The sequence below is a fragment of the Arachis duranensis genome, chromosome 6 (assembly GCF_000817695.3).
Source record: "Arachis duranensis cultivar V14167 chromosome 6, aradu.V14167.gnm2.J7QH, whole genome shotgun sequence".
Classification (NCBI taxonomy): Eukaryota; Viridiplantae; Streptophyta; class Magnoliopsida; order Fabales; family Fabaceae; genus Arachis; species Arachis duranensis.
Genome location: NC_029777.3, coordinates 12,886,396 through 12,913,909, shown reverse-complemented (window position 1 = coordinate 12,913,909; position 27,514 = coordinate 12,886,396). Strand labels below are relative to the sequence as shown.

The 27,514-nt window shown below is 34.1% G+C and overlaps 3 protein-coding genes across 4 annotated transcripts; 1 reads left to right on the top strand and 2 right to left on the bottom strand.

The window, feature by feature from the left end:
- The first annotated feature begins 255 nt into the window (after positions 1-255).
- Positions 256-18,679, top strand: LOC107492849 (uncharacterized). Its single transcript, XM_016113899.3, has 4 exons — positions 256-964; positions 1,046-2,059; positions 2,157-2,273; positions 18,434-18,679. The coding sequence occupies exons 1-4, from the start codon at positions 275-277 to the stop codon at positions 18,572-18,574; spliced, it is 1,962 nt and encodes a 653-aa protein (XP_015969385.2). The 5' UTR covers positions 256-274; the 3' UTR covers positions 18,575-18,679.
- Positions 18,680-18,835: 156 nt separating this feature from the next.
- Positions 18,836-21,088, bottom strand: LOC107492852 (probable indole-3-acetic acid-amido synthetase GH3.6). Its single transcript, XM_016113900.3, has 3 exons — positions 20,638-21,088; positions 20,350-20,457; positions 18,836-20,271 (listed from the first exon to the last, which is right to left on the bottom strand). The coding sequence occupies exons 1-3, from the start codon at positions 20,943-20,945 to the stop codon at positions 18,924-18,926; spliced, it is 1,764 nt and encodes a 587-aa protein (XP_015969386.1). The 5' UTR covers positions 20,946-21,088; the 3' UTR covers positions 18,836-18,923.
- A 644-nt stretch (positions 21,089-21,732) lies between these two features.
- Positions 21,733-25,752, bottom strand: LOC107492853 (sugar transporter ERD6-like 7). Of its 2 annotated transcripts, XM_016113901.3 has the most exons (18): positions 25,458-25,742; positions 25,306-25,368; positions 25,127-25,216; positions 24,997-25,056; positions 24,839-24,904; positions 24,544-24,609; positions 24,377-24,452; positions 24,206-24,270; positions 24,036-24,128; positions 23,848-23,928; positions 23,656-23,740; positions 23,462-23,505; positions 23,310-23,372; positions 23,171-23,230; positions 23,050-23,103; positions 22,882-22,941; positions 22,152-22,266; positions 21,733-22,023 (listed from the first exon to the last, which is right to left on the bottom strand). In XM_016113901.3, exons 1-18 carry the CDS (start codon positions 25,608-25,610, stop codon positions 21,908-21,910), a joined length of 1,410 nt encoding a protein of 469 aa, XP_015969387.1. In that variant the 5' UTR covers positions 25,611-25,742; the 3' UTR covers positions 21,733-21,907. The 2 variants fall into 2 exon arrangements, with proteins under 2 accessions (XP_015969387.1, XP_052107337.1); XM_052251377.1 differs by lacking the exons at positions 21,733-22,023; positions 22,152-22,266; positions 22,882-22,941; positions 23,050-23,103; positions 23,171-23,230 and adding an exon at positions 23,108-23,126 and having other exon boundaries at positions 23,272-23,372; positions 25,458-25,752.
- Between the last annotated feature and the right edge of the window lie 1,762 nt (positions 25,753-27,514).

Genomic DNA, 27,514 nt, shown 5'->3' with positions numbered 1-27,514 from the left:
GCTGTAAATATACAACGAGCTATCAATTCAGTTTCATAAGTTTAAAAGAAAATAAGAAACTAGAATGTTAAATAAGAAAAAAGTTTTATAAAAAAGAAAACAAAAACCAAAACCATTATCTGAAATGGATGTATTCAAATTTTAAATTTTATAAATTTAAAAATACAAAAAATCCACGAATAGGTTTAAAAGAATAGGAAAGAGAGGGAGAAATCCAATTCCAATTCTTTGATTCCTAATCGGATCATATTCTATATCCTCATTCGCCGCCGACATGAGCAACCAGTCTTGGCAGTTGTTGAACCCGGAAACGGTGCTGTCAATTCCACTGAAGAAGACTGATCCGGTGGAGCTGTACCTGCCGTTACGCAAGTTGGTAGCCTCAAAATACTCGGAGAGCGATGCAGAAAAAGTTGAAAGCGTTCTGGAAACCCTAAACAAATGCCGCAGGGACATGGTGGAGCGTAGAGGGGATCTCTCCCTTCCCATGCAACGTGACTGCCTCATCCACTACTTCAAATGCCTTTGCATGGTTGAGTCACTCTTCACCTCTCTCTCCTCCGACGCCGACGCCGACGCCGATGCCGATGCCGATCCCATCATCTTTGTCTGGTACGACGCCTTCAACCCTGAGCATGAGGAAGGGGTCTTCTCACAGCGCAACGGCATCCAATTGGAGAAGGCCGCTGTTGTCTTCAACCTTGGAGCCATCTGCAGCCAGATTGCTGCCTCTTACGACCGTACCACCGCCCTTGGCCGTCACCTTGCAATGGAAGCCTTCAAAGTTGCCGCCAATTTCTTCTTCCAACTCTGGAAGGTTTTTGCCAAGGACGTGGTCTCCGCCACCCTCGATTTGACTCCCCTCTTAGCGCAGTTTCTGCACGCCCTCTTCTCCGCTCAGGCTTCCGAGCTCGAATTACAGCCACAACTCCTCAACGACGCCCGTTACGCTCTCCATCAATCGGCCAGTCTTCACTCTTGATTGATTTTACATTTATTTTCTCGTTCTAAATTTCTAATGATGATGATGACGATGATGATGTAGGTTCATTTGCTTTATGCTAGAGCAGTTACACTGATACATAATGTTTTGAGAGCGGCTAAACTGAAACATGTCTACTGTTTTGACCGAACCTGGGCAACTCATCTTTCCGAGAAGGAGGGATTCTTTGGTAACTCATCGATGCATTCTTGGAATCTGGCTCAGGCAGAGGCTCCTCAGAGGGAATCATCCATCCCAGAGCAACCTGATGCAGAATGTGTCGCTGAGATATTAGTTAGAGGGATTTGCAGGCGCTCGATACCCAATCTACAACAAATATACGTTGACCTCATCCTCTCAGAGTACAATCCTTTCAAGCTTATGAAGGATGGAAAGCTGGTGGCTTACCCATGGGACATGCCTCCTCGTTATCCAACAGATTCGGCAATCCTGTCGTCTTTGATGTCTTCGCTGTTGTCAGGTATTCTTGCATTGCTTCCTTTGAAGAAGAGTGAGCCCTTGAATCTCTATGAGTCCCTGCGCAATTACTTTGTCCTCAAATACTCTGAGAGCGTGGCAAAGAGAGTAGAAGGCCCTCTCGAAATGCTACACAAATTGCGCAATCAGATGCTGCGTGATGACCTTTCGCTACCCCTTCGCCGTGACTGTCTCATCCGTTATTTCAAATGCCTTTGCATGATTGAGCCTTTCTTCCCTATGAATGCCTCACCCAACCCACCTGTCTTTGTTTGGTACAATGCCATCAACCCGCAACAGGACTCTTCTCAGCATAACATCCATTTGGAGAAGGCCTCTGTTCTCTTCAACCTGGTAGCTCTCTGCACCCACATTGCTCTCTCCTGCGATCTCACCACCATCCAAGGCTGTCGCCTTGCCATGGAGGCCTTAAATGAAGCTTTAAATTGGGTCTCTCCACTGCCGGGTGAGTCTAAGAAGGCATCTGGCACGATTGACCTGTCAGAACAATACACCAGTAAGATAAAAAATGAGATTGTCGGCTTGAAACACAAGTTTCCTCATCCCCAATCCGATGTATCATCATTACCTGAATATCCTGTATGTATACTCATCTAACTTTTCAGTTTATCTTTTCTTAGTACAATTGATTGATGTCAATCTTGATTTGTTACATTGTTTGATTGAGATGATGCAGGCTTCAACTAATGATCCGTCGAGTGATGTCACTGAACAATTTCTTTTAGGGTATTGTAAGGCTCACTCCCTGCTTCAAGAGGTATGTGAAGCAGCATGCTTGGACCTTCTCTCTGCGGTTAGCCCCGTCAAGATTAAGGATGGAAATCTTGTGGCCAATGCAACTTAGAGGCACCAAATTTGGCATTGGAGAACATGAGCTTGCAGGAGACACAACATTAACATTCCCCTTGAGAGAAACTAAACAAGCTTTAGGAATGAACTTTTTTACTTTTTTTTTTTTTTTAATTATTGGATGTTGCAACTTTGTTTGTTGATGCTAGAACTCTTGATTTTGTTGGTTGATTTTGTTCATCACCAATTTGTAGTGATTTGTATGCCTCTTATATGATTTCGTAGTTATTGCTAGTTATTGTTGCATATATTGGTAAATTCATTGTATACCCAAAAAAAAAGATCTAAAATTATTAAAGTCAGTTATCTCTTTTCAGAAAGTTTATTATTCAATTAGGCAAAATGCATTCCGAAAATTAAAATCCGAGAAAAGTTAGCTGCTGAGAATGATCCAAACATGCAAGATGTTGTTGCAACTGAAGAAGGGAGTGGGAGCCAGTGGAGTTTCCTCCCAAAACCATCTCATCATAAGTTTGTTTAGTATCTGACTGAATCTTCAAACTATCTGCCTAAGACCGAGGATATGATTGGGAGCAATTATGCATCTCTTGATTTGGAAACGATGCCAATGGAACAACATGATCTTTTGTAAAGATCCTGGAAAAGCTTATACCTTTAAAACTGAAGTTCATTCTTCCAATGAAGTAGACATTGGCAAGGCAGGAAAGTCAGCAAGACTGAATGTGTATTTGAATTAGCATTTTCAAATCTAAGTTGAGTGAATATGAAGAATTGCGTTTCATTGCAACGTGATTTTGTTTGAAAAAATTTCCTGCAAGAAGTGATTTTGACATAGATGTTGTTTGTATAGTAATATTAGGGAGCAAAGATTTCACAATAATTGTACTCTAGTTTCTTCTAGTTGTTTCACTATTTCTTGGTTAAATTTGCGGCTTATAAATGTACATAGAATGAATGATACCCAAATAAAGATTTTATTCTGTGTTTTCAGCAAGTGGGGTATTGGAGACCTGCTGAGAGTGAAGTCCAGCAGGAAGCAATGCAATTTGAAAGTACTCAACATCATCATCCCCTCTATCGTGAGGTCAGTTAATGCTTTAACAAGCATAATATACTGTATAGTTTTTATCATTTGAAGACTTTATAATAATGATTTCCATTAATCTTGTGCTAGACTCCTGCTTAATGGACACCAGAAGCAAGTGGAGATAATCCTAATGTTTCACAGCTTGATCCATCAGTAATGGCTGGCACACCTAGTTTCCTTCCTAAACCAGGAAGAGGCTCAACAGCAAGACAGAAAGCCACTGACCGAGTAAGTCAAGTATGCCACTATTAGTTTTCTCCAGGCATACAAAATTTGAAGATCACATGCTGAATTCAAATTTTGGATATTGCAATGTTTTTAACTTTTAACACAATTTATCTTCATTAACCATGAATTCTACATCATAGCAACGCAGGCAACGAATTGCTGAGCTGAAAGCACCACACGACTTGCTTCCAAATCAAGAAGAGGTAATTTGTAGTAAGTTGTCAATGCAACATGGTGATGTGTTATCCTTTCCCTTGGAAAGTTTTTCAGTGAATAAAGTGGCAATTAACATAAGAATACCTAACCTGGAATAAGATATCTCACTGCTGAGAAATAAGTGACAAAATGAAAATAAAGATTCTAAGTAGCTTTTATTGGTAGGTTCTGCTTTAAGAACACGGAATACTTAAGTACAACATCTTGATTGTTGCATGCATGAAATAAAACAGCCCTTTCAAAAATATCTCACCATTCTTATCTTTGAGCAATACTTTGGCAGATCATATATACTTAATCTCATTTATATCAATAATTGATTTTTAATCTATAAGGTAGTCAAGCTTATATACTGGACGACGTTATTGACCATGTTAAATATTTGCAGCTTCAACTAAAGGTACCTATTAACTTTGGATCATCTCAATTTTCTCAGCCTCATTCATTCTCATACATATGTAACGGCTGTGCTAATGATTATGATTGTGCTATCATATCAAATGAATTAAGATGATGTCAGAATGAACAAACTAGAAGTTTGGCTACATGCAAACACAAAATGAGACTAAATGATTTCTTTCCCCTTGAAAGAACTATCCATCATTTAGGAAAATAATAAAATTGGGCATTGTCATACTATTAGACCATTAAGCTTCAGGCTTTTGGTCCCTAAATCAAGCAAAGTGGAGATATAGACTAGACTTGAATTTGTTAATGTGCAAATTAACGTAGCATATGTTCCTTACAGGAACTAAGTGGAAATAGACTGCAAGCTGAATCAACTGCTATACCACTTGTTTTCCATGAGGTATATGTCTTGTCCTTGCACACAATCACTATGAATGTTCTAGCCCAAATTCTGTCCCATAGGAAATATCAAATATCTGCCCTCCAGAGTGCCAAATTCACTGACTCGAGATCTTGTTTTGTTTGATTAGGAGGGTTATGGGCATTATATTCACCAGCAGAAGTTGAATGAACCACTTGAAGAGATGATGGGGAAACTGCTTGAAGAGCATCCTGTATCTGCCAGTCAGCTGCTGGAGAGCAATGGTCTTGTCCTGCTGCCTATGGAGTTGGTTCAAGACTCGCACCAATCCACGCAAATCTTCGGCAACGGCAATGCACTTGTCCGAGTTCGACTTGTCAGGCCGGCATGCACCATAAATCGGAGACAATTTGACAACATTAGTAGCTTACTAGCTCTAGGTATTAGTATACGATCATCTTCTTTCGTTTCATATGGAAAGTTTAGAAACTCTTTTCTATATGACCTTTAATTACTACACTGCAAGAAGATATTGGAATGTGCATTGACATGTATGTATTCAGTTTATGTCTATAGACTATATATTAACCCCCATGGCCATGCATATAAATGCGGAAATTCATTAACACGACCATAACTCTTAGCCTATAGATCAAAATGCTCTTTTGAATAAAGTTAATAATGGTAACACATACAACTAATAACACGCACATATCATGATCATGTTAATGAAATATCTAATAATTCTTTGTCATCATCTGCCCAATATGAACTTGGGATCATAACAAATATCAATGCCTTTTACTAATATTGGCAAAGTTTATATTTTTCTTTGATTTGAACCAAACGACTTCAATTTCATTTTGCATGTTACCTGCTAATTTGACTAAAAATAAATTTATAGATATACCGAAAGATGTACTAATTTTATATTTAAAAAACATGTAGAAGTTAACTTTTTTTTTTTAATTTTATTTAGAATTAGTAATTTTTGTATGTAGAATGTAATAACTTTATATACAATTTGAAGATATTTTTCATTTAATTTCCTTCTTCAAGGCATCATGATTCTCCCTTTTGTTTTCTAAAATATCACAAGTATTCTTTTATTTGGTTTTTCTTTATTTCCTTCCATGTCTGGCCACTTTGAACCAAGTTTGCACTTGATGTACAATTAATTAAGAATATTTATCAATCACTGAATTGAATTATTATGTGATTTTTGTTATCTGGTGAAAGTCTTCTAAAATTGTGCTGAAAATTATGTTAAGCTGATTATTTTTTTTTAATTTTCGTTCTCTGTTCATTTTTTTCTCAGAACGAATTGTTTGCTCAGAACAATTTTCTCTCTCCAGACCCTGTTTCCTCTCACGAAATGCTGTATTGTTCTCTGCTTTGGATTGAATAATTGATTTGAATGATTAGGTGATTTTAGTTCCCTGGTGAATGGTTTGAAAAATTGTGATGAAAATATTGTTAATGGCTTATTTTTTTTATTTATTGTTCTCTGTTCATTTTTTTATCAGAATATTTTTTTTTTGGATTGTAAAAGAGAATAACTCTTTTGTTTTAAAGAGTCAAGATAATCAAGAACAAGATTGAAAGAAGTGTAATCAGTTATATTAGTTGGCCTTGTGTAATCTTTAGCTTATTTAGTGTTTTCGGGTTAGATTCGTAAATTAAGGAGAATATATAAGACTTTAGCCAAGTGTGGTTTAAAGGAGTAACTTTATAATAACAATTTATGGTTTGTGTCCAAAAGTCATGATATTATTTCTCTGCACAATACACATGTCTTCTATATTTTTGCTACATAACTTTTTTCTTTAGTGTTGCTGTTATTATCCTTTCAGGGATTACTAGTGCTAATGTGCTACTAAAATTTAAATTTGTCTCATGGAATGATTAAATAAGCTCATGTCGAATCGTGTTATCTGCTTTGGACCGAATCATTGATTTGAATGATTAGTTGATTTTAGTTCACTTGATAAATATTGGTTAAAATTGAGCTGCAAAATTGTCAATTTATGTTAAAATTGTGCTAAAAATTAGGTTAATGGCATCATTTTTTTAATTTTCGTTCTCTGTTCATTTTTTTGCTCAGTACAAATGTTTTGCTTGGAATAATTTTCTTTCTCCAAACCCTATAACTGCTCACGAAATGCTGTATTGTTCTCTGCGTTGGATTGAAAGTTTGATTTGAATGATTAGGTGATTTTAGTTTCCTGGTGAATGGCTGTTAAATTTGTGATGAAAATTTTGTTAACGGCTTCATTTTTTTTTTATTTCTTGTTCTCTGTTCTTCATGTTATTTTCAGAACAATTTTTTCCTAGATTGTAAAGGAGAATAACTATTTTGTTTTAAAGAATCAAGATGATCAAGAACAAGATTGAAAGAAGTGTAATCAGATGTATTAGTTGACCTTATGTAATCTTTAGCTTATTTACTGCTTTCGGGTTAGATTCCTAAATTAAGGAGAATATATAAGACTTTAGCCAAGTGTGGTTTAAAGGAGTAACTTTCTTCCAAGAGTTATGATATTATTCCTCTGCACAATACTCATGTCCTCTATTTTTCTGCTGCCTAACTTTCTTGTTTAGTGTTGCTATCAGTATTCTTTTAGGAATTACTAGTGCAAATGTGCTACACAAATTGAAATTTGTCTCATGGAATGATTAACTATGCTCATGGGCTGTATTGTTCTCTGCTTTGGACTGAATAATTGATTTGAATGTTTAGTTGATTTTAGTTCACTTGATCAATATTGGTTAAAATTGAGCTGAAATTTTGTTAATTTTTATAAAAATTGTGCTGAATTTTTGGTAAAGGTTTATTAAAGAAGAAGGAAATTATGCTGTAAATTTATTAGAATGATGATCAACCTTTGTTAATAAAAAAGTAAAATTGATCATCACCAGCCTTGTAGTTCAATGAGGAAATATATGACTTGAAGTAGCTCAATTAAATTAATTAGTCTTTTAGTTTAATAAGTTTCTATTTAAATTGATGTGGTTACAGATTTTTAAAATGTTTTATGATTTAAAACAATCGACTTAGTTATAATAATGCATAAGTGAATAATAATTTGATTGATGTTCTTATATGTAATATTTTAAATTTTGAAGATATTTAAATTTTTATATTAGATAGTAATTATATTGTATGGTGTGTTTATTTATAATTTTTTTATTATAAGCCCTTTTTTCGGTCATTGAACCTCGGTAGAATTGGTTAAACTAATAAACCAGTAACTAACATAGTTCAATGATCGGTTCGATTTTCAGAACCAAAAAGATAATTTTTAAATACTATTTTGGTTACAGAATTCTGTTAGTGTGGGTGTGAGTTTTGCGTACTATTAATTTTTACATTGTCATTCTCTTGCTAATTGTCTAATGACCTTATGTTGTGTAAAGGATTAATCAAATGCCTAGGAAACATCGCTATACCGTTAGTACTGTAGCCGGAACTGTTGTTGCCTCTGATAGTCAAACCCACGCTACTCTGGTGAGTTAAGTAATGCAACACTTATTTCAAATGTTGATTTGCCTTTTAGGATAGACTTTTATTCAATATAATTTGTGGGAATACTGAAAAAAATTGGTTGATGTACTAACTACTTTGCTTTTAGCACATGGATGGAACGAAGGATACGGGAGCAAATACTTCAAGTGCGCAGCGACGTGCTAGAGCGCCTCCACCTCCGCATTCTGGCAACGGTGCTCGACAATCTCGTGTTAACGCTGTACCGTTTCAACCACCGCGCAATGAAACACGGCTGGCTCTGTCAAGTGACATGGGGGACACTTGAGCTCCTGCAACACGCACAGAGCATCCGGATTTACATGAAGTTGTAGATGACCATTTAGAAGATGAAGACTATGACCCAGAGGCGAATGAGGTCCAGTCGTTCGATGACCATGTCGATGACTTGTTTGCCGCGCATGAAGTTGAACGTCAAGGCAATGCCAACTGCAAAAAAGGACACTGATTTTTGGGTTGTTGATGTCATCGGTATTTTTTCTTTTTTGCTTGTTTCTTAGAAAGTGTAATTACTCTTCTCCTTGCATTTTAATTCTCTTAGTAAACTAACGTTTAAAGCTTTTTTCTCTGTTAGAAAATGGCGTGACTTCTTGTATGGAGCTGACTGTTAAGGAGGCATTAGCACTTCCTCCTGGAAGGAAGATCATACTCTGACATAACAGAGAGTTGCAACAAGTTGGTCAGGCAACGGACTTATTGAGCGGGTTCTTGGGGACTTTGAGGGCTGATTTTCAACAGTTACCAATTTGCGAAACTACTTGGAAGACAATGAACAAGGCTTTCAAGGAGCATGTGTTTGACCAGGTTAAGGTAATTTTTAAGTTTGTTGATAAAGTAAGGCGTTACCAATGCTTGAAGTTTTTTTGGGTCGTTCAACCGTTTTTCAAGTGTAAAATGCTTTTTTATCTATTAAATGAACAGTACAAGGGAAAGATTAAGACGCACACACATGATATCGACCATACAAATTATTAGAGAATATCGATAAATATATAAGGACTTTTTTTGTTTAGTGTAAACTGCACTACATTATTATATAGCTTAGTCCCCAATTAATCCGGTCCATCGTGTATAGCAATATAACTAATAATTATAGTAATAATAATAACAATAGTAATAATAAAACTTATAAACCTCATGAGAATGTTAAAGCTGCTCCTATAGTAAATAATTAGAGAGTGACTAGCTATTATTTATAACTTTTGGTTAAATCAAAATGTCAGAAGAAAATAAATATGGAACACATTTGCACAAGTTGAATCCGTTACCCTCCTAACTTTAAAAATTTGAATGTTTTGTGGTTTTAATTTTTTATTGAGAGATTATTTGATTATTGACTAGCTCTGGTTATGTTGTTTTTCTGTGCTGCTATTCTCCGTCAGTCGGTGAATTTCTTTGGTTTTCTATTTTTTCTATTTTTGTCTGGTAAATTAGAGAAGGATAGTGCATGTTGGGTTGCTTTTTGTTCACTGCTTTGAATTTTTTTGTCGACAATTGTTCATGTCTAATGATGTGTCTTTTGATAATATGTAAGTCTGTTTCAGGTGGTTAATTATTATATATTTTCTTTCTGTTAATTTTTAGTCTGCTCCTCCTCAACCCTCCCGACCGAAAACCCCTTCACTTTTCAACTTTGTTATTGTTGTCCCTGCCTGTAGAAAACTATTGTAGAAGAGATTCAGCTTGATTCCTTTAATAGGATTTGATGGTTCCTTTACCAAAAAGTTTTAACAGATTGTATTAGTAACTAATACCATTATTTAATAAAGTGATATATACTTGATTACTACTAAGCTGGTCCAGCAAAGGGGATTCTTCTCATATCTTGAAGGTAATTTTTCCATTATCATTATTGGGAACCTTCTGTGGCATGTATGATTTTTGTGGCATGTATGATTAAGTGAGCGGTCCATCAAGATTTGATTTGATCATGTTACTGACAAGGTGTATGTTAGGAGGGAATATAGACGATAAGAGTATCTTTCATGTGCTTGTTCCCAGCTAACTTTTGATTACTGAAAAACAAATACTCAATATTGAGCCATTTTTGTCAAGGGTCTCTTTATTCTTGAAGTTCATGATCAAGGTCCACCTACTATGATTTTTTGTCTGTATGATAAGCTCTTGTTAATCTTTATGTGGACCAAATTATGTGGCCTTATGTGATTAGGTATGCTTATATTGGATGTGATTCTTGCTCTTTATATGGTTATATTGGTTGTGAAACTTGCATTTTGAACTTAGCCTTTAGGATAAAGTTTTCATGGTAGAAAGCTCTTAATCATATTTGCTTGTGTGTTGATTTGATCCTTCGTGTATAAAGTTCTGTAATGTAGTATGGATGTGGAGTTAAAGTTAAGTGGTTACAATGACGATGTGAAAGCACTGATAGAAGATCTTTATCATGCACATTGTGTTATCTTATGATCTGAACTATTTGTAGCGAATCTTTCACTATGAGGACGATAGAAGAGGGAGAATAAAGCGGGGAATTGTACAAAGAATATGAAGATCCTGGAGGAACACAAGAAATCATTTGTTCCATAAGGTTTATGACAAAGAACTAACTTTTGAGGAAAACCTCAAGCGTAAGCCATCAGGAATAGATGCAAATCACTGGACATGGTTTATTGAATATCGGTTGAAGGAGGACACACAGGTAACAAATATTGAGTTGGTATTTCATTGTATTCGATTTTAAACCGTCATGAATTACTACTAAATATGCTGAATTTATTGTGATGGTGGAAAAACTACTACCCAAAAATACTTCACGTTATCCTATTTTGTGTTTCTTGAAGTTGTACATGGCTGACTTATAGACCATTAATATTGTAGTAATTTATCCCGATAACATTTATGTTTGTCTTTTTGTTTGTAGGAGAAGTGTAGAAAAAATGCCATTAATTGCTCAAAGCAACTGTAGACCCATACCGGAGGTTCTAAAATAATGGCAAGAAAGAGATACGAAGAAGTAATTAATTTAAATTCAGTTTCAGAATTTTGACTTGTTTTTGGTAATATAGTGTTGTCTAGTATATGATTGTGTCTTGATGAATGTTATAGGAGCAACGACAAGGAAGGCCTATTGGTAGAGGAGAGATATGGACCATGAGTCATAAAAAAAAAGAATGGTTCGTGTATGAATGAAGATGCGCGTGTTGTTGGGGTAAATCATGTTCTTTAATTTTTCAAATTTCTTTTTGTAATTAACACCATTGAATTTAAATTAATGTAAATCCAAATCTCACATGTCTGCAGGAAGCAATTGAACATATTAAGAGCCAAGATGCCTCCAGTAAGGAATTTTCACAGAATGATTTCCTTCCACAAGTGCTTGGAAAGGAGCACCCAGGAAGAGTTCGTAGACTAGGTTTCGGTCTATGTCCCACTCAGTGTTTTCGTAACATTCCACAGCAATTTGACTTCAGTGTGCAGATTGAGGAGTATCAGATGGAGATTGTAAAATTTAAGGCGGAGGTAGCAGAACTCAAGGCAGCAGCAGCAGAGAGAAAGGCAAAGAGCAGAAAATGGATGCAGAGGTAGCAAAGGAGAAGGCAAAAATGCAGACAATGAAAAATTTATTAAGATACATAATCCAGCAACAATGAGGTAATTTGCCACCTGAAATAGCTGCAGATCTGGATTCTTTGGGAAGTGTACTGACCTTATCCCATGCAAGATGATGTGCTGGCACTAATGATCTGAATGATAAATCTTGGAATCTGAATACTTTTTAACTGTTCACTGTCCTAATGACTTTTGAGATATTTATTTGTAGTTTACAGACATCGGAGCACTAAATTCAAATTACTATTATAATGATTCACTTTTGCATATATATTTTTGTTCTGTTTTGTGTGTTTTAGTTTGATTGGTTGTTGGTTGTTTTAATAAATTAAAGCAACTTAGTGGAAGAACGTATAAGGAATAAAATAATTGGCATATATTATTATAAATTCGGATTTTTTTAAAAAAATTATAACTCTACATTTGGCAGCGGTTACGAATCCGTCGCTATATCTTAATAGAACTTTTCAACAGATGGCATTTTGCAGCGGTTGTACAAGCAGTCCTATTTATGATTTCGTAGCGGTTAGAACCGTCGCAAAACTATGTCGCTACAAAATACCATTTAGCAGCGGTTATACCAGCGGTTACTATTAACCGCTGCTAAAGATTTAGTCGCATGCTATCTTCCAATGGGTTATCAACCACTGCTATCCGTTCGATAGCGGTTAAAAACCGCTGCTAATCGACTGCGTAACCGCTGCTATTTGTCGAATGTAGCGTAGTGAATAAAAAATAAAAATCAGATTAGGTTGTTCAAACTATTAAATATATCTGTTTAGAAAATAAATTTTGTTGAAGTGAGAAAGATGAATATGATTCAGACAATGAAATGTTTCTATTTAGTTAAAGGTAAAATGATTAAAGAAAAAGGAAATGGCTTAAAAATGTTGTAGAAAGACTTTATAAATCATGGTAGGAGTAGCAGAAGATACCATACTATGTACATAGAGACAATAGAGTAGTTGATGAAATAGACAGAACTATAGAAATCATTAAATAACAATGCCATAAATCATAACAGGAACATAAAATAATCTTCCACCTTATAGTCGTGGAATGGAAGTTCATAGGAAGAATTTACAAAGGTGGGTGTTTTGAGTTAGTAATTAGTCTTCACACATGCCCCTTCAACTGAGGGCCACTTGTTTAATGTTTAGACTTGTTACTGCTTCGGAATTGATGAGAGGTGTGTTTTTAAAGGAAAGAAGATATGAATACTCTGCTATGGTTGTTTTGCATGTATATATATATACTAAACCAAACCAAACAACCGTATATAAATAAATAAATAATATGCTTATTGTTATATAATTCTATAAGGATTAAGGACACGTCCTTTTCTATGCTCTGATTCTTCAGGCAACTTCCTTACACCCATATATCCCATGTGCAGCAATAATGGAGGAATTATAATAACAAATAATCAGCGACCTTGTTGAAAATTAGTATTACAGTTTTGAAAATGTTTCGGGTTTGGTAAAAGAAGAGAGAGATTAACAAACTAACTTGTTGTTGACGTAATAGACTGGTGTTAAAAATATTATTTTCACTGTGCAGAGTATAGAGTATAAGAGTGGCAGTAAGCTAATAATAACAATCATGTACTCTAGTTTTTGTTTTAGAGAAAATTTTCACATACAAGTCTTTTTCCTTTACAAGTCTTACAAGTCCTCAATACCTCTTATTCCTAAAATGCGCTTTTCTTTGGACGTATATTTCACACACCTTCTTAACAGATTTTTCAATCAATCAACGCGCGAATATATAACTTCCTTTTTCAAAAGGATTTCGTTTTCTTTTTTCAATTTCTTCTGTGTTTTCTTGCCTTCTGTCTTCGATCTCTTTCGAGCGTTTCTCTGTGCCTTCTCCTTCGTGTTTTACCTGCGTTTTCTCTGCCTTACGTGCTTCAAATTTTTCGTTTTGTTTTGCGTTTGAAGATAATGGATGATTCAACTTCAGATTCTCAGGTGAACCAGAGCGAAGTGGATTTTGAAACTGAATTCAATGAAGTTCCTGAGGTGTGATTTAGTTTTAGTAATTGAATTTGAATTTGAATCTGATTAGTAATTTTTGATTGTTTAGCTGAATAATTTGTGAACCTTGCCTGTGATATTTGTTGTTTCTTCTTCCTTATTTGAATTGAATCTAATGCACTAGTTCTCCTTAGAATTAAAAGAATTTTTTCCATTTTATATCAGACATTCGGGTATAGATCAGCAATATTTGGGTGCATTTAAGAAAATTTTGGGTGCATTTTATAGTTTATTACAGTTTATTATTTTAGTTGAATTGTTTTAGTTTCTGTTTTAATATAGTGTATTTTTTAGTGTATTTTTGCAGACCTTCTGTGCAGTTGATGACCAGTTTGTCCCCAAGGTTGGGATGACTTTTAAAACCCTTGACGATGTTGCAAAATTCTACAAGAATTATTCAAAGGTTGCAAGTTTTTCTACAAGAGTTCGGTGCACAAATAAGAAGGAAAACGAAATTAAGAATCAACTGATTACATGTACTAGAGAGGAAAACGAAATTCAAAGGTTGCAAGTTTTAGGGTTTAGGGTTTAGGGTTTAGGGTTTTAGAGTTTTAGGGTTTTAGGTATTTAGGGTATATATTTGGGTGTTTACAGGTTATATTTGGGTGCATACTTATGGTTTAGGGTTTAGGGGTTTAGGGGTTTAGGGTTTATGCGGTTAGGGTTTTAGGGTATATATTTGGGTGTATACGTGTTATATTTGGGTGCATAATTAGGGTCTAGGGTTTAGGGTTTGGGGTTTAGCGTTTTAGGATTTTAGGGTTAAGGGTTTTAGGTATTTAAGGTTTTAGGGTTTAGGGGTTTAGGGTACATATTTGGGTGTATACGGGTTATATTTTGGTGCATAATTAAAGTAATTGGTCATATTTATTTTTTTGTTGTTTTCCTTTATTTTCTATGTACCTGTAATTTACAGCTTTTTAATAGAGTATAGACAGTTTATTTATGCAAACAAATTTTATAATACAAATGAATAAAATATTCACAAAATTTACAAGTGTTCAAACTATTTCAAAATTACATAAAACTGAAGTCAATTACTGTCACTTTCAATATCATAAGAATCTACTTGACAATATGGACTCAACAAAGCTGTAGATGGCTTCGACAATCTCATTGTTTCACTTCCCTTGATCGCTGCATCTCTGTCACGATTCATGTCATGAAAACAATTTATTACTTGAAATGCACCCAAATATGATTCATATGCACCCAAATATCACTCACATGCACCCAAATATCACTCATATATTACAGAGAATGAAACTATAGAGGTTTTTTATAATTAGTTACCTGATGCATTGAGGCCAAGGGCATGCCCTATTGTTTTGGGTTTAAAGAAATACTGTCAATAGATAAAAAATACACCCAAATACCAGTGCCAAACACCCAAAAATCAGTCACGTGCACCCAAATACTAGCCACAAACACCCAAATTCAGTATTATACACATTTTGTTTTTTTTAAATTAAACAAATTTAAATGAGTTCCAAATCATATTCAACTCAACCAAACAAGTAAAATCATAAATTAAACGAGTTTAGAATGATATTTAAGTTCAAAATGTCACTAGAAGCACCAGTCACATTCCATACTGCCATATACACCCAGAAATGCTCCATACAGAGTTTATATGTATACAAACCTACTTAAAAGACATCCAAACATTCACAAAACAGAGTTTATATGTATACACCCAAATATCATTTCACTAGAACTACGTAAAATAGCGTAAACGACTTGAAGAGTTTTATTGAAAATTAATATGAGATCTAAATAAAGAACAGTGAAACAGAGAGAAAAATACGATGATATAGTACTTGGATTTCGAAATGAGAAACAGAAATGTGAAAAATCTAGAAGAAAAATGAAACAGTACCTTGAATGATGTTTGTTCCTTCTTTTTGGTCTTTTTTTATGGAGATTTGAATGTTTTCTTCTTGATTATTTCTTCTAATTTTCGCGAGCACTTGAACGGTTTTTTCAGAGCTTTTTTTTGTTTCGAACGTGGCTTGAATCTCAAGGGTTTCTGTATTGATTAAGGAAGAAGAGGAAGAGTTTTTCATTATGAGCGCGCTTTGGAAAAGTGAAACGGTTGAGTAACGCGCGTGGTGTTTACATTCGAGTGTAGAGAGTGTGGTGCGCGTCATTTTTGTTGAATTTGGGCCAACTTGTATAACTTGTAAAACAAAAACACTTGTATGTGTAGCAGACCTGTTTATTTTAATCCTTCGGGATTCAATTGGAAGGAAAAAAGCTACACAAACTCAATAAGCCACCAACATTATATGCAGCCTGCAAAGGCCAATCAAGCAAAGAACGTTATGTTATGAGTTTCATCCTTCAATGACTATAAAAGAAGCTACTAGCTAGCCTACTACACTATTTACCTTGAAAAGAAGGAAAGCTCGATCTTTTGATAACATTATATGTAACATAATTCCATGAATCATTCATAGCTATAGATAATATGATTAAGAGAAACAAAGAGAAATCTACCTTGGACAATGGACATGGTATTATCATTTGGATTAACAAGAGATGAAGGCCTGTATCCAAGTGCCTTTTCTAGCGTGCATCTAACCTCAACTTGGTTTTGTAATCTTCTCTCACGTTGTAGAATCTACACAAGAATAAATAAGACAGAAATATTCTGAGTAGTAGTCACTAGAAAAAAAAAGCTGAATTGAAGCATGATGAAGTGATCATGGCTAAATGGGCTATATAGTGCAGTAAAAAGGTAAAGTCATGAGTCATGACCAATAACAATTTGTTGTATGTAACCAAATCAAACCCATACTTGTTAAAAGTCACAAAAGTCCTGCTACTCAAACAGAATTTGTTGTATGTGGATTGTGGGGACTATATCCAATGTTGTCACGGATCATTAATGTCTCAACAAAATGCAAAGACATTAACTAACTCTATCTCAAATAATATATAATAGAACAATTTCGCTAGGTAAACAACGGGTATTGTGAACAAACGTATTTTATGAAAGGAACGCCAACACAAAAGCACTTTTTTATGAGCCAAAACTTTTTTTTAGGTGAGTTCTATGGTGTAGAAAGAAGATTCTTTCTACACTTATATATTTGTGTTGTCAAAAGGATTGTGAGACAAGTGTATAGAGAGATAGTGTGTGGTTAAAGACAATTTCTGCTCCTAGTAATTGACATACTTCATATATTACATCAATATCATGTGATGGTAGTATATAGAATAAGTTGGTAAATTGTGTTTGTCATGATTAATTATTAAAAATAATATTAGGCCTGGTTATAGTTGTGTTTTTGGTTTAAACTATTTTAAAAAAGTAAAAATAAATTTTGATTGTGAACTAATCTATTTGATCCCAATATTTTTTGTCTTATTGAATTTTGAACTTGTGTTTTGTGAATTGTTAAGCTTACAAAAAGATTATGCAGCAGAGGTCCAACACAGATGGTTTATCTATCTGCTTCATACAACGCCATGAATTAATTTCTTTTATTCATACATAAAAAATTAAATTTAACTCCCAAATATTTATTAATAAATACTTATTTTACTAACTGTATTTTTAATAAGTTTTAACAATTATTTTAAAAAAATTATTTAAATTAATACTTTAAATACTAAATACATATAACTTAAACGGTAAACATTCATTTATAAATATTGAACGTTAAATTTTATACCGTACACTCCTAAATTTTAAATCATACCTTTTAATTCATAAATCTTAAATCTTAAATCTAAATTGTAAATCATAAATTTCAAGCCACGACAAAAATAAGTTGACCTCATCCTCTCGGAGTACAATCCTTTCAAGCTTATGAAGGATGGAAAGCTGGTGGCTTACCCATGGGACATGCCTCCCCCTTATCAAACAGATTCGGCAATCCTCTCATCTTCGATGTCTTATTCGCCGTTTTCACATATTCTTGCATTCCTTCCTTTGAAGAAGAGTGAGCCCTTGAATCTCTATGAATCCCTGCACAATTACTTTGTCCTCAAATACTCTGAGAGCGTGGCAAAGAAAGTAGAAGGCCTTCTCGAAATGCTACACAAATTGCGCAATCAGATGCTTCGTGATGACCTTTCTCTACCCTTTCGCCGTGACTGCTTCATCCGTTATTTCAAATGCCTTTGCACTCTGTTCTCTTCAACCTGGCAGCCCTCTGCACCCACATTGCTCTCTCTGCAATCTCACCACCATCCAAGGTCATTGCCTTGCCGGGGACGCCTTAAATGATGCTTTAAATTGGTTGACTCTACTGAGGTTTGAGTCTAAGAAGGCGTCTGGCACGATTGACTTGTCAGATCAATACATCAATATGATATACAATCAGATTTTCAGCTTGAAATCCAAGTTTCCTCCTCCCCAATGTGATGTATCATCATCACCTGGATATCCTGTATGTATAATTATCTACCCTTTTCAGTTGATATTTTCTTAGTACAATTGATTGATGTCAATCTTGATTTCTTAAATTGTTTGATTGAAATGATGCAGGCTGCAGCTTTTGATCCGTTGGCATCTGGGCCTTTAGCTGAGGTTCTTGTTCAATCCTCAGCACCTCAATTTTGTTTGCCGAAGATGAAAATCTCTCCAAGTGAGGTTGTCGGACAATTTCTTTTAGGGTATTGTGAGGCTCACTCCCTGCTTCAAGAGGTATGTGAAGCACTATGCTTGTACCTTCTCTCCGAGGTTAGCCCCGTCAAGATTAAGGATGGAAATCTTGTGGCCAATGCAACCTTAGAGGCAGCATTGGAGAACATGAGCTTGCAGGAGACCAGCGACGGATACATGTATATTGCTGGTGGGGTAACTGAACCTACTACAAATTGAGATGTTTTTTAGTAGTACATGTATACACAACAGTAACATTACCGTAGAGAAGAACTAAACAAGCTTTAGGAATGAACTCATTTACTTTTTTAAATTGGATATTGGAACTTTAATTGTTGATGCTAGAACTCTTTTTGTGAGATATTATCCTCGTGATTTTGTTTGTTGATGTATGAATATATTCCTTCTTATTCGTCGACAATTTGTAGTAATTTGTATGCCTCTGATATGATATCGTAGCTATTGCTAATTATTGTTGCATGTTGGTAAATTGAACTTATTCAGTGTCAACAATCTCCATCAAGGCCTAATAATTTTAAACAAGCAAATAATATCGTTTCATTTAGAATCATCTAATATCACACAAACTATACTTTTCTAAGACGCTAACAATTTCATGATTCCTTAGAATCTTGGGTGGTTTATACTGACTAGCTGGTGTTCCATTTCTGATGGCTACTTCATATAACTTATCAAATGCTCCAGGCCTTAGGATGAATACCATTAAGTTCCCAAGTTGACCTTTAACCTTCTCCACTTTGTACAAGGCTCCCAAGCTACCTTCAAGTGAGGTAATACAACTTCTCATTGTCCTAATTGATTCCTCTTGTTTATCCTCCAAGAAATCAGATTCCTCTTGAACTTCTACGAACACCTTCAACTGCTTCGGCCTTGATTCTTGGTCTAAGAAACTTGCAAACTCAACTATCTGTGTTCTCATCATGGCACCTCTTAGTGAAAGTTGAAAGTTATCAATTGCTGAAATCAAGTCTCTCTCAGTTAGAATCTCAGATGCAGCTTTTGGTGCTCTCATCACAAACTCCACTTCTGGAGAAGAATTATAGAAGCCAACAATTCTCACTACATCACCTAAACGATAGCGATAGAATCCGCCATAAGTAGTAACAACTATTTCATACATCTTCCCAACCTCTACACTGCTAAGATCAAACATTTCGTCAGCAACATTGTTATTGCTTTCATGATTCATGTTAAATGGAAGAAACTCAAAGTAAGCAGTATTTGGAAACAACACATATGTTGTAGTCTCAGGGGGTTGCATTATGTCTAAGTTCAAACCAACACTACACTCAGAAGAAAAGTAATCTCCTCCTATAACAGGTACTTCTCCTGCATAATACTTTACCTTTGGATAATATTGCTTCATGATTCCAGTGCTAACACACTTTATATATCGAACGTTTCGCCACAATCTATGTGCAATTCCACTCCAATCATTGCCATTATTATCTTCACAAATTTGCCTTATTCTGTTTGACAATTCAGGTTGAGGCCCTCCAAGTGTTTCTGTTACAGCTTCCCTCATTGCAACATCTGAGATTTCATGACTTGGGAAACCACGTTCAAGATCATGACATAGTTGTTCCCACTTGGACTCAAGAAGGGTAAATGCTTTGACCAATCCTAAGGAATAAGGTGCTGCAATTCCATCTATAAGGTCAAGATTCCTCAGGCCACATAGAAGGTGGCAATAGGTTTGTTGGTCAGCATGCGATCCAACAAAGACTTCTGAAGGACTAGCATAAACCATAGGAATCTCTTGAGGAGTGACCTTGCCACATTGCAAAATGTATTGCGAAACAGGCATAACGTTCAGGCCGCATTTCGCAGTAGTGATGTTGCCAACATGGTGGAACCAAAGGATCTTGTTGATTGAAGGCCTTGTAGGAAAGAACCTGCATTGAAAGATCCTTCAAGTTTTTGAATGGGCTATAGTTTCATCCTTAAAAGCAAAATTACAATTCTAATTTTACCTCTTACGAATAAGAAAGGTCCATTGGATAGCTAGAAAGGTGGCATCATTGCAAAGATTTGAATCAAAATAAGGGATCAATTTTGGTTTCATGGTGGCAGTTCCAGAGCTGTTATCAAATTAAATTAAGCAACATGCAAAAAAGTATCATATCACATACAAATTAAAGCTCAGAAGTTAGGACTTAGGATCATAGTGTATTCCAAATTCACTTGCATACATTTACATGTGTTTCTAAGCCAAAAACAAATACAATTAATGTGATTGTTGAAGAAAAAGTGGCACCTACCTGTAAAAGAAGCCAAGAAGAGGATCAATAGAGAGAAGAGGAGAATCATGTTGTGTTCCATGTTCTGCCATATGGTTGATGTAGTCAGCATAATCTTCAAAGGAAGACAGAGGAACCAAACTTCTGAAAGTATCAGCATCAAGATCATGATGAAGATTAGAGAGAAATGGTTTGAGATAGAGCACTTTTGCATTATGTTGAAGGATTGAACGTAGAGTCTCAAGTTGGTGATGCCTTGCGTTCTTGGTGTACTCTTCAAGCTTCTCTATGACTTCCTCCTCCTCTGCCATTTTTGGTTGCTGATTCATTTCACCATTACAAAATGTCACACCTCTTCAGATTAAGAGAGAGGGAGAATATTATTCAAGATAATGAATCTGACATTAGTTTATAAAGTCAACTTTTTTATATCAATATTATCTTTCTAGGTGTGCAGAAAACATTACAATACTAACCATGTATATAATATATTTAGAATAATTGCGCACACAGTATTGGATGGAATCTAAGAAGTAAATAAATGGATCTTAGAAAACACACTTCTGATAGAAAAAAAATCTTCTGTGGGTCAGCAGCACAATATAAAATATCCTTTGGTTGCCGTGGGTCTTTGTTATTTGAATACGACAATAAATGGGTTGTTCAATAATTCAAGTATGTTCTAAATTGGTTGAGAGATCAGCTTATTCATATATTTAAATAAGTATAAAAAATTTAAATTTTTGTGTTATGTATATAATAATTTATTAGCCAACTCACATTCAAGAGATAATTAGTCTTCAGATTATCAAATATATAGACATAGTTCTTGATATATTAAATATATTTTAAAATTTTAAATTATTCAATTCACAAGAAAAATAAAAAAGAAAAGATAACCCACCTGTCATCATTTATTTTTGTAAATAACTAATACAGAAGAGATGGTGGTCAATTTTTTCATCACAATTTTTCATCATTGGATTTTATTTCCTATGAACAACGTGGTATTAATTATATTATATCATTCTTTGATTTCTTATGTTCTATAATTTATTCTCCGGATGTAGAATTTGTGTTGTGGGCAAAGTTCCATTAATTAAGGAGACATGTTAATGAAGAAACTAATTATTTTAATATTTTGTGGAACACTTTGCAATTCTACTTTGATGCCTTTGCATGAATACAATTGTAACACTTGATAATGAATTCATCAATTCAGCAACCAAACAATGATTATGGCTAGTAAATAGTTTATTCAATCATCAACTTGCATGTTTTTTCACTATTCCTACGCATTAATGGCAGCTTGTAATTCTTCAAGGCTTTTCCCCTTAGTTTCTGGCACCACTACAATTATAAACACTATGGCCACTGCATTGATTGCACCATAAACAATAAAGGTACCTGAAAATATCACACACAACAAGAGATACTTAAAAAATTGTATAGCCTTTATACAGTTTTCTTGAAATTCAACCTCCAATGATCATTTTCTATTTTGCAAATGAGAGAGATTAGTATTTAGTATTTACCATAGGAGCTCCAACTCATGAGAAAGTTGAAGGTATAAGAGCATAACCAAGCACCAAACCAGTTTACTAATGTAGCTACACTCCCTGCCAGCCCTTTTATGTTGATAGGAAATATCTGCAACAAAAAGGTTATGTTTGTTTACTGTCTCAAAACAATGAAGACATGCATATACACAGATATAGATGCATATGAATACATGTAGTTTGTGGGTTTAGATGTTTTTCAGTCATGTATTTGTTTCTGCATTAATATGTAAGGGATGATTTCAATTTCTCATTCACACAGAAAAATCTGAGTATGTTAATTTAATTCGATTAATGGTAGACATTATGTTATGTATGCATAGTTTAGTTCGATTATGGTGCACATTATGTTATGCATACATGATGTATTTCTTAATTCTTTACCTCTAATAAAGAAAAAGTTGTCAGTGATCAAGCGTAGAAAGTGAAATTTCAAAGGGATAAAATTGTAATTAAAAAATATGCATCTCATATGTAATATCTATGTCCTAACTTTCTGACAATACATTAAATATATGTATTTTATATATAAACATGTCACTATAACCATGTCTCTAATAGAGACAGTAAGTGAACACAGACACATCCAAAGTTACATTATATAAGATCAAAACACAAAAAAGAGAGTAATAAGCAAGATTCATGTCTTTAACAAAGTTTTGCTGATTCTGATAACAGAAGACAAGTCAATTAAGTTGTCAAGTACCTCAGACATGACAACCCAAGGCACTGCTCCCATTCCAAGTGAAAATGATCCTATATAGACCTAGTATCACCATAAGAGTTGAGTTAGGTAGAAAATGAGTTAATATTTATTTATTTCAAAGACCAATGCAAGAAAGTAGCATCAAGAAACAAACATCAATGTTCATACCAGTATGCCAATCAAAGCAAGTGCAGGGACTGCCCCCAATCCCACTTCATGAACCTTCACAAAATAATGATTGTCACCTTTTACATAAAATATATTATCAAATTTCAAATTCAGGGTATACCTTAAGGTAGAATGCAGCTGCTGTAAATATACAACCAGCTACTAATCCAGTTCCAGAGATCTAAAAGAAAACAAGAAAAGAGTTTTGATAAGGAAACCAACAAAGTTTGAAGGTGAGTTGTTCTCTGCTTTGAATTAACCAGTAATAGGGGCTTCCTGCCAGCTTTATCTATCAGAGCTGCACCAAGGCCAGTGATCACAATCTCCAAAAAACAAAATCAATTGGTGAGTTAGTTTATTGAGGGAAAAAAATTATTTTCCAAGAATTGGTGAATAAGTTAAAAGTAGGAACCTGAAGGCAAGCATATATTACTGTTCCAGCAAATGCAGAAAATCCTATGACATAATGAAATTCAGACATTATTCAAAACAAAACAAAAGTCTTAGTGCTTCTTTGCTTCAAGAAGCTTATTCAACATTCCAATCATGCTTTCAATTATGCAAAAAAAAAAATATTAAGGTATCAGAGACTCAGAGTGAAACTACCTGCTAGCTCAAAAATACTGCTGAGATAGAAACAAATTCCATTGATTCCACCAAATTGCTGGCATACCATAAGCCCTATTCCAATCTGTTCATCAACAAATTAAATAAAACATTAGTAAAAATCACTTGGGATTTTTTTTTGGTAGCATTACAACAGGGAAAGAAAGATTTTGAATTATAAGTATAGTTTACTGTGACAGAGCGCAAATATCTTGTCTGAAACAATTCCAGCAGCTTTGGTTTTGGGAGCTGTTCTAAACTTGTTATGTAATCCTGTGTAGTAATGATACATAGTTACATACACCCTATCAAAAAGTTGCATGATCCTTAATTTTGTGCATATAATCAGAGTCAAAGAATTGTGTTTATAAAATAGGAACCTGGATTTCATCTGCCTCTTGAGATATATCAGCATCTTTTCCGCGAAGCGTCTGCAATGCTGTCTCGAATTCTTTTCCTCGCCCTCTCTTCGCCTGCAGTCGATTTTCGGTCAGTATTCTTTGGTGTTTCCACTTTAGAATAACAATGCAGATGTGAATTAATTTCTTACCAGCCATCTAGGAGATTCTGGAATGATAAAAAGACCCAAAAGCAACACACCAGTGGGTATGAGGCCTGCAAAAAAGTGCAAACACTAACCTATTGAATCTTCCATCATAGTATCTTGAGTTTCAAGTTCTAGTCTTCTTGGAATTACATTCAAATTGGAAAGTAAACTAACCAATTAAAGCTAAAGTCCTCCATGAGAGTACGTTTCCAATTACAAATGAAACAGATACTGCACCACAAATCATGAACTACAATGTGGAGAAAAAAGATTAGACATTATTATTACTAACTTTTCTAAAGACCTAGAGTATTATTACATGGAAATTCTTCAAAATGTACCTGGTTTAGTGCAGTGAGAGCACCTCGGAGTTCTTTTGGTGCAATCTCTGCTATGAAGACAGGAACCTTACATAATATAATCCATCAAATATATATCATCAAAATAGAGTTTAATAATTTGAACATACACGCAGTTGTCTTAAATGACATTGCAATTCTCTTTATCTGTCACTTCACATTTTCGTACATCCTTGGGTCGATGTATCTAAATACAAATTTACATTGATCCAAGAATGTACTAAAAAGTGACAGTGACAGTGACAAGTAAAAGAGAATGAATGTGAGTGAAACCAACCACATATGAAAAAGATCCCATTCCATATCCAGTTGCTAGCCTCCCTATGTCTAAAGGTATTGGACCCTGCATGGAAGTTTAAAAAAAAATATGTCAAGTTAGTTGAAAAAAGTTGTGTTAGAAAAGTGTGTAAGAGTTTTGTAAGAAGAAAAAAGAACCTCAGAAAAGAAAATGACAAGCCAGCCTGCAACACAGAAGGCACTTGACACCCTCATTGCCTGAAAACATTCCACACATAAACAACTTGAACACCTTGAATGCCAAAAATCACAATCTCCCTTAATTTACCCCTTTTCGACCAATCAAATCAGCAATCGGTCCGGCTGTTATGGCGCCAATCATGGCGCCGAAAGTCAAGATGGAGCCAAACAAAGAATACTGCAGTCATACCAAAAATTGAAGCAGAATTAGATCAAATCCATGGTTAGTTTAATTTGCTAACACCAACAATATTCAAGATGAATTACCTCTGCCAATGACAGACCAAGATCACTTCTAATAGCATCTTGAGTAGGAGAAGAATATCCAGCCTGCAATTTCAAACTCTTCAAACAATATATCATGCTATGCTTCTCTTATGTTAAAACATTATTTATTTGTTTGTGAAGTAACCACATACACAAGTTCCAAATTCATAGGAACCACAGACAGCAACCAATGTTGTGAAGTAAACCATCCATGGATGTCCTTTGTTGCTTGCATGGTCAGAAATTAATGGCTCTCTGATTCCATTCTTCTCTACACCATCCTCCCCGTCCTCTTTGATCCCCATCTTCTCCTTTGAATGCAACTAGTCACTCTTTTCCTCACTATATACTATGTAATAATCAACTATACAATATAACCATGATGTAGTATTATATAACCTTGGGATAAGAGTGAAAATGTTTATACAACAAAATAATTACTCTGTGACAAGCACTGTCCCACATGAAGCTTGAATTCATTGTAATAAAATTTTTCAACTAGCACCCAAGTGGATCTGGATACATGCTTTTTGAAGATAGATTAACATTATTAACCATGAGATAGGGACATTGGTGTTTTTGAATTTTGACAAAGATATTTTGTTGCTTACTAGGACTACAATTGCGTCTTTAACTTTGTATCATCATCTTAATTCTTAAATGTTTGGTGGCTAGTGAAGTACGCATTTATGTCCCTCTATTTTTTCTTGATATAATACTACGGTCCACCACGTGATAATATGGATTTCGATCCAATCTAAGGGCTGGAGATTATTGGGTTATATTTAATAAACTTATTTTCGCTGCAAACATCCAAAAGACCAGATTAAAATAAATGTGAAAAAAATATATAGTAAGAAAAACAAATGTGGAAATTGAGTATAAACAGAAACAGCATTATTGGTAGATATTTAATTTTCACCATTTTATCGTAGATTCTCTGCGTATCATGTGCATTTTGTCTTGAAACCTGAAAGACCATAGAAAGTAAAAACTAAAAAACCAAGATGGTATAGAATCAAGTTATACGTATACATTAAAATTAGTTATTAAAATCAGTTATTAGTATAAAATATATATTGAAATATAAATATATATTAAAAATAAATTAAATCACCACATATATTTATACACAAATATATTGACAGTTAATTTTAATGGCTAATTTTAATATACAAATAATATTTTGGATAACCACCTAATAAAATTCTCTATCTTTGGCAAAATAAATAAATAAATAAATAACGACCTAATAAAACCTGCGGCCTTTATCTATGTTTTTCAACTACAAATTTCTTTGTATTATACAAATGTTCGGTGGCCAGTGGCCACTTGAGTATATATGTGTTTGTCCATTTTTTTATTTATTTATTTGTTTTTTTCTTATAAATAATAGTAACTAATAAATGATCATGTGTCCACCATATGGGAATTTCATAAAATTTGGATTTAGATCCAATCTAACGGCTGCTGAGTTAAATTTAATTTTACTAGCTTGTCTCTTTGAAACAGACTATGAAAAGTTAAGAGATAAAGACAAGATGCTTTCTTAGCCTAGGTTACTTAAGAAAAGAACTTCAACCCTTTTATTATTATTGTGGATCCCTCATGTTTCATTTAATTAAAATTAGGATTATTAAATAGTATTTGAAAATTTATATTACTAACAAAAATAAACTTTTGAATTTACTGAATTTTAAGAATAAAAAAAGTATTTTTTTCTAATTATGTTTATAAAATTCTATATTAAAATCTGTTCTTTAATTTTTTTAAAAAAAAAATATAAGAAAATAATGAGTTTAGTGAACAATACAGTTATGCATATAGTAACTTCCTTTTTTTCTAATTATGTTTTAATTTTATTGGACCAATTTTAAATCTCATTTTTTATATTATTTACAAAAATCATTATCTACCTAACAAAATTATTTTAAAAAATATATAAATATATGATTATTTTGTCATATTTTTTAATTTGTTGAAGACTTATATGTAAGTTACTCTTGTCAACAATATGAGTTTTTTGTTGCTATTTTGATAAATTATACTTAAAATGATTAAATGTTAACCATAGTTAATTCATAACATATACAAATTGCAAATATTTTTTGCCTTTAAATTGGATGGATACACACAAGTTTCAAAAGCTTCACTAACCGCAGGTTCATATTATTCAATCCTCATCCATTTGTTGGCAGTATGCAATCAT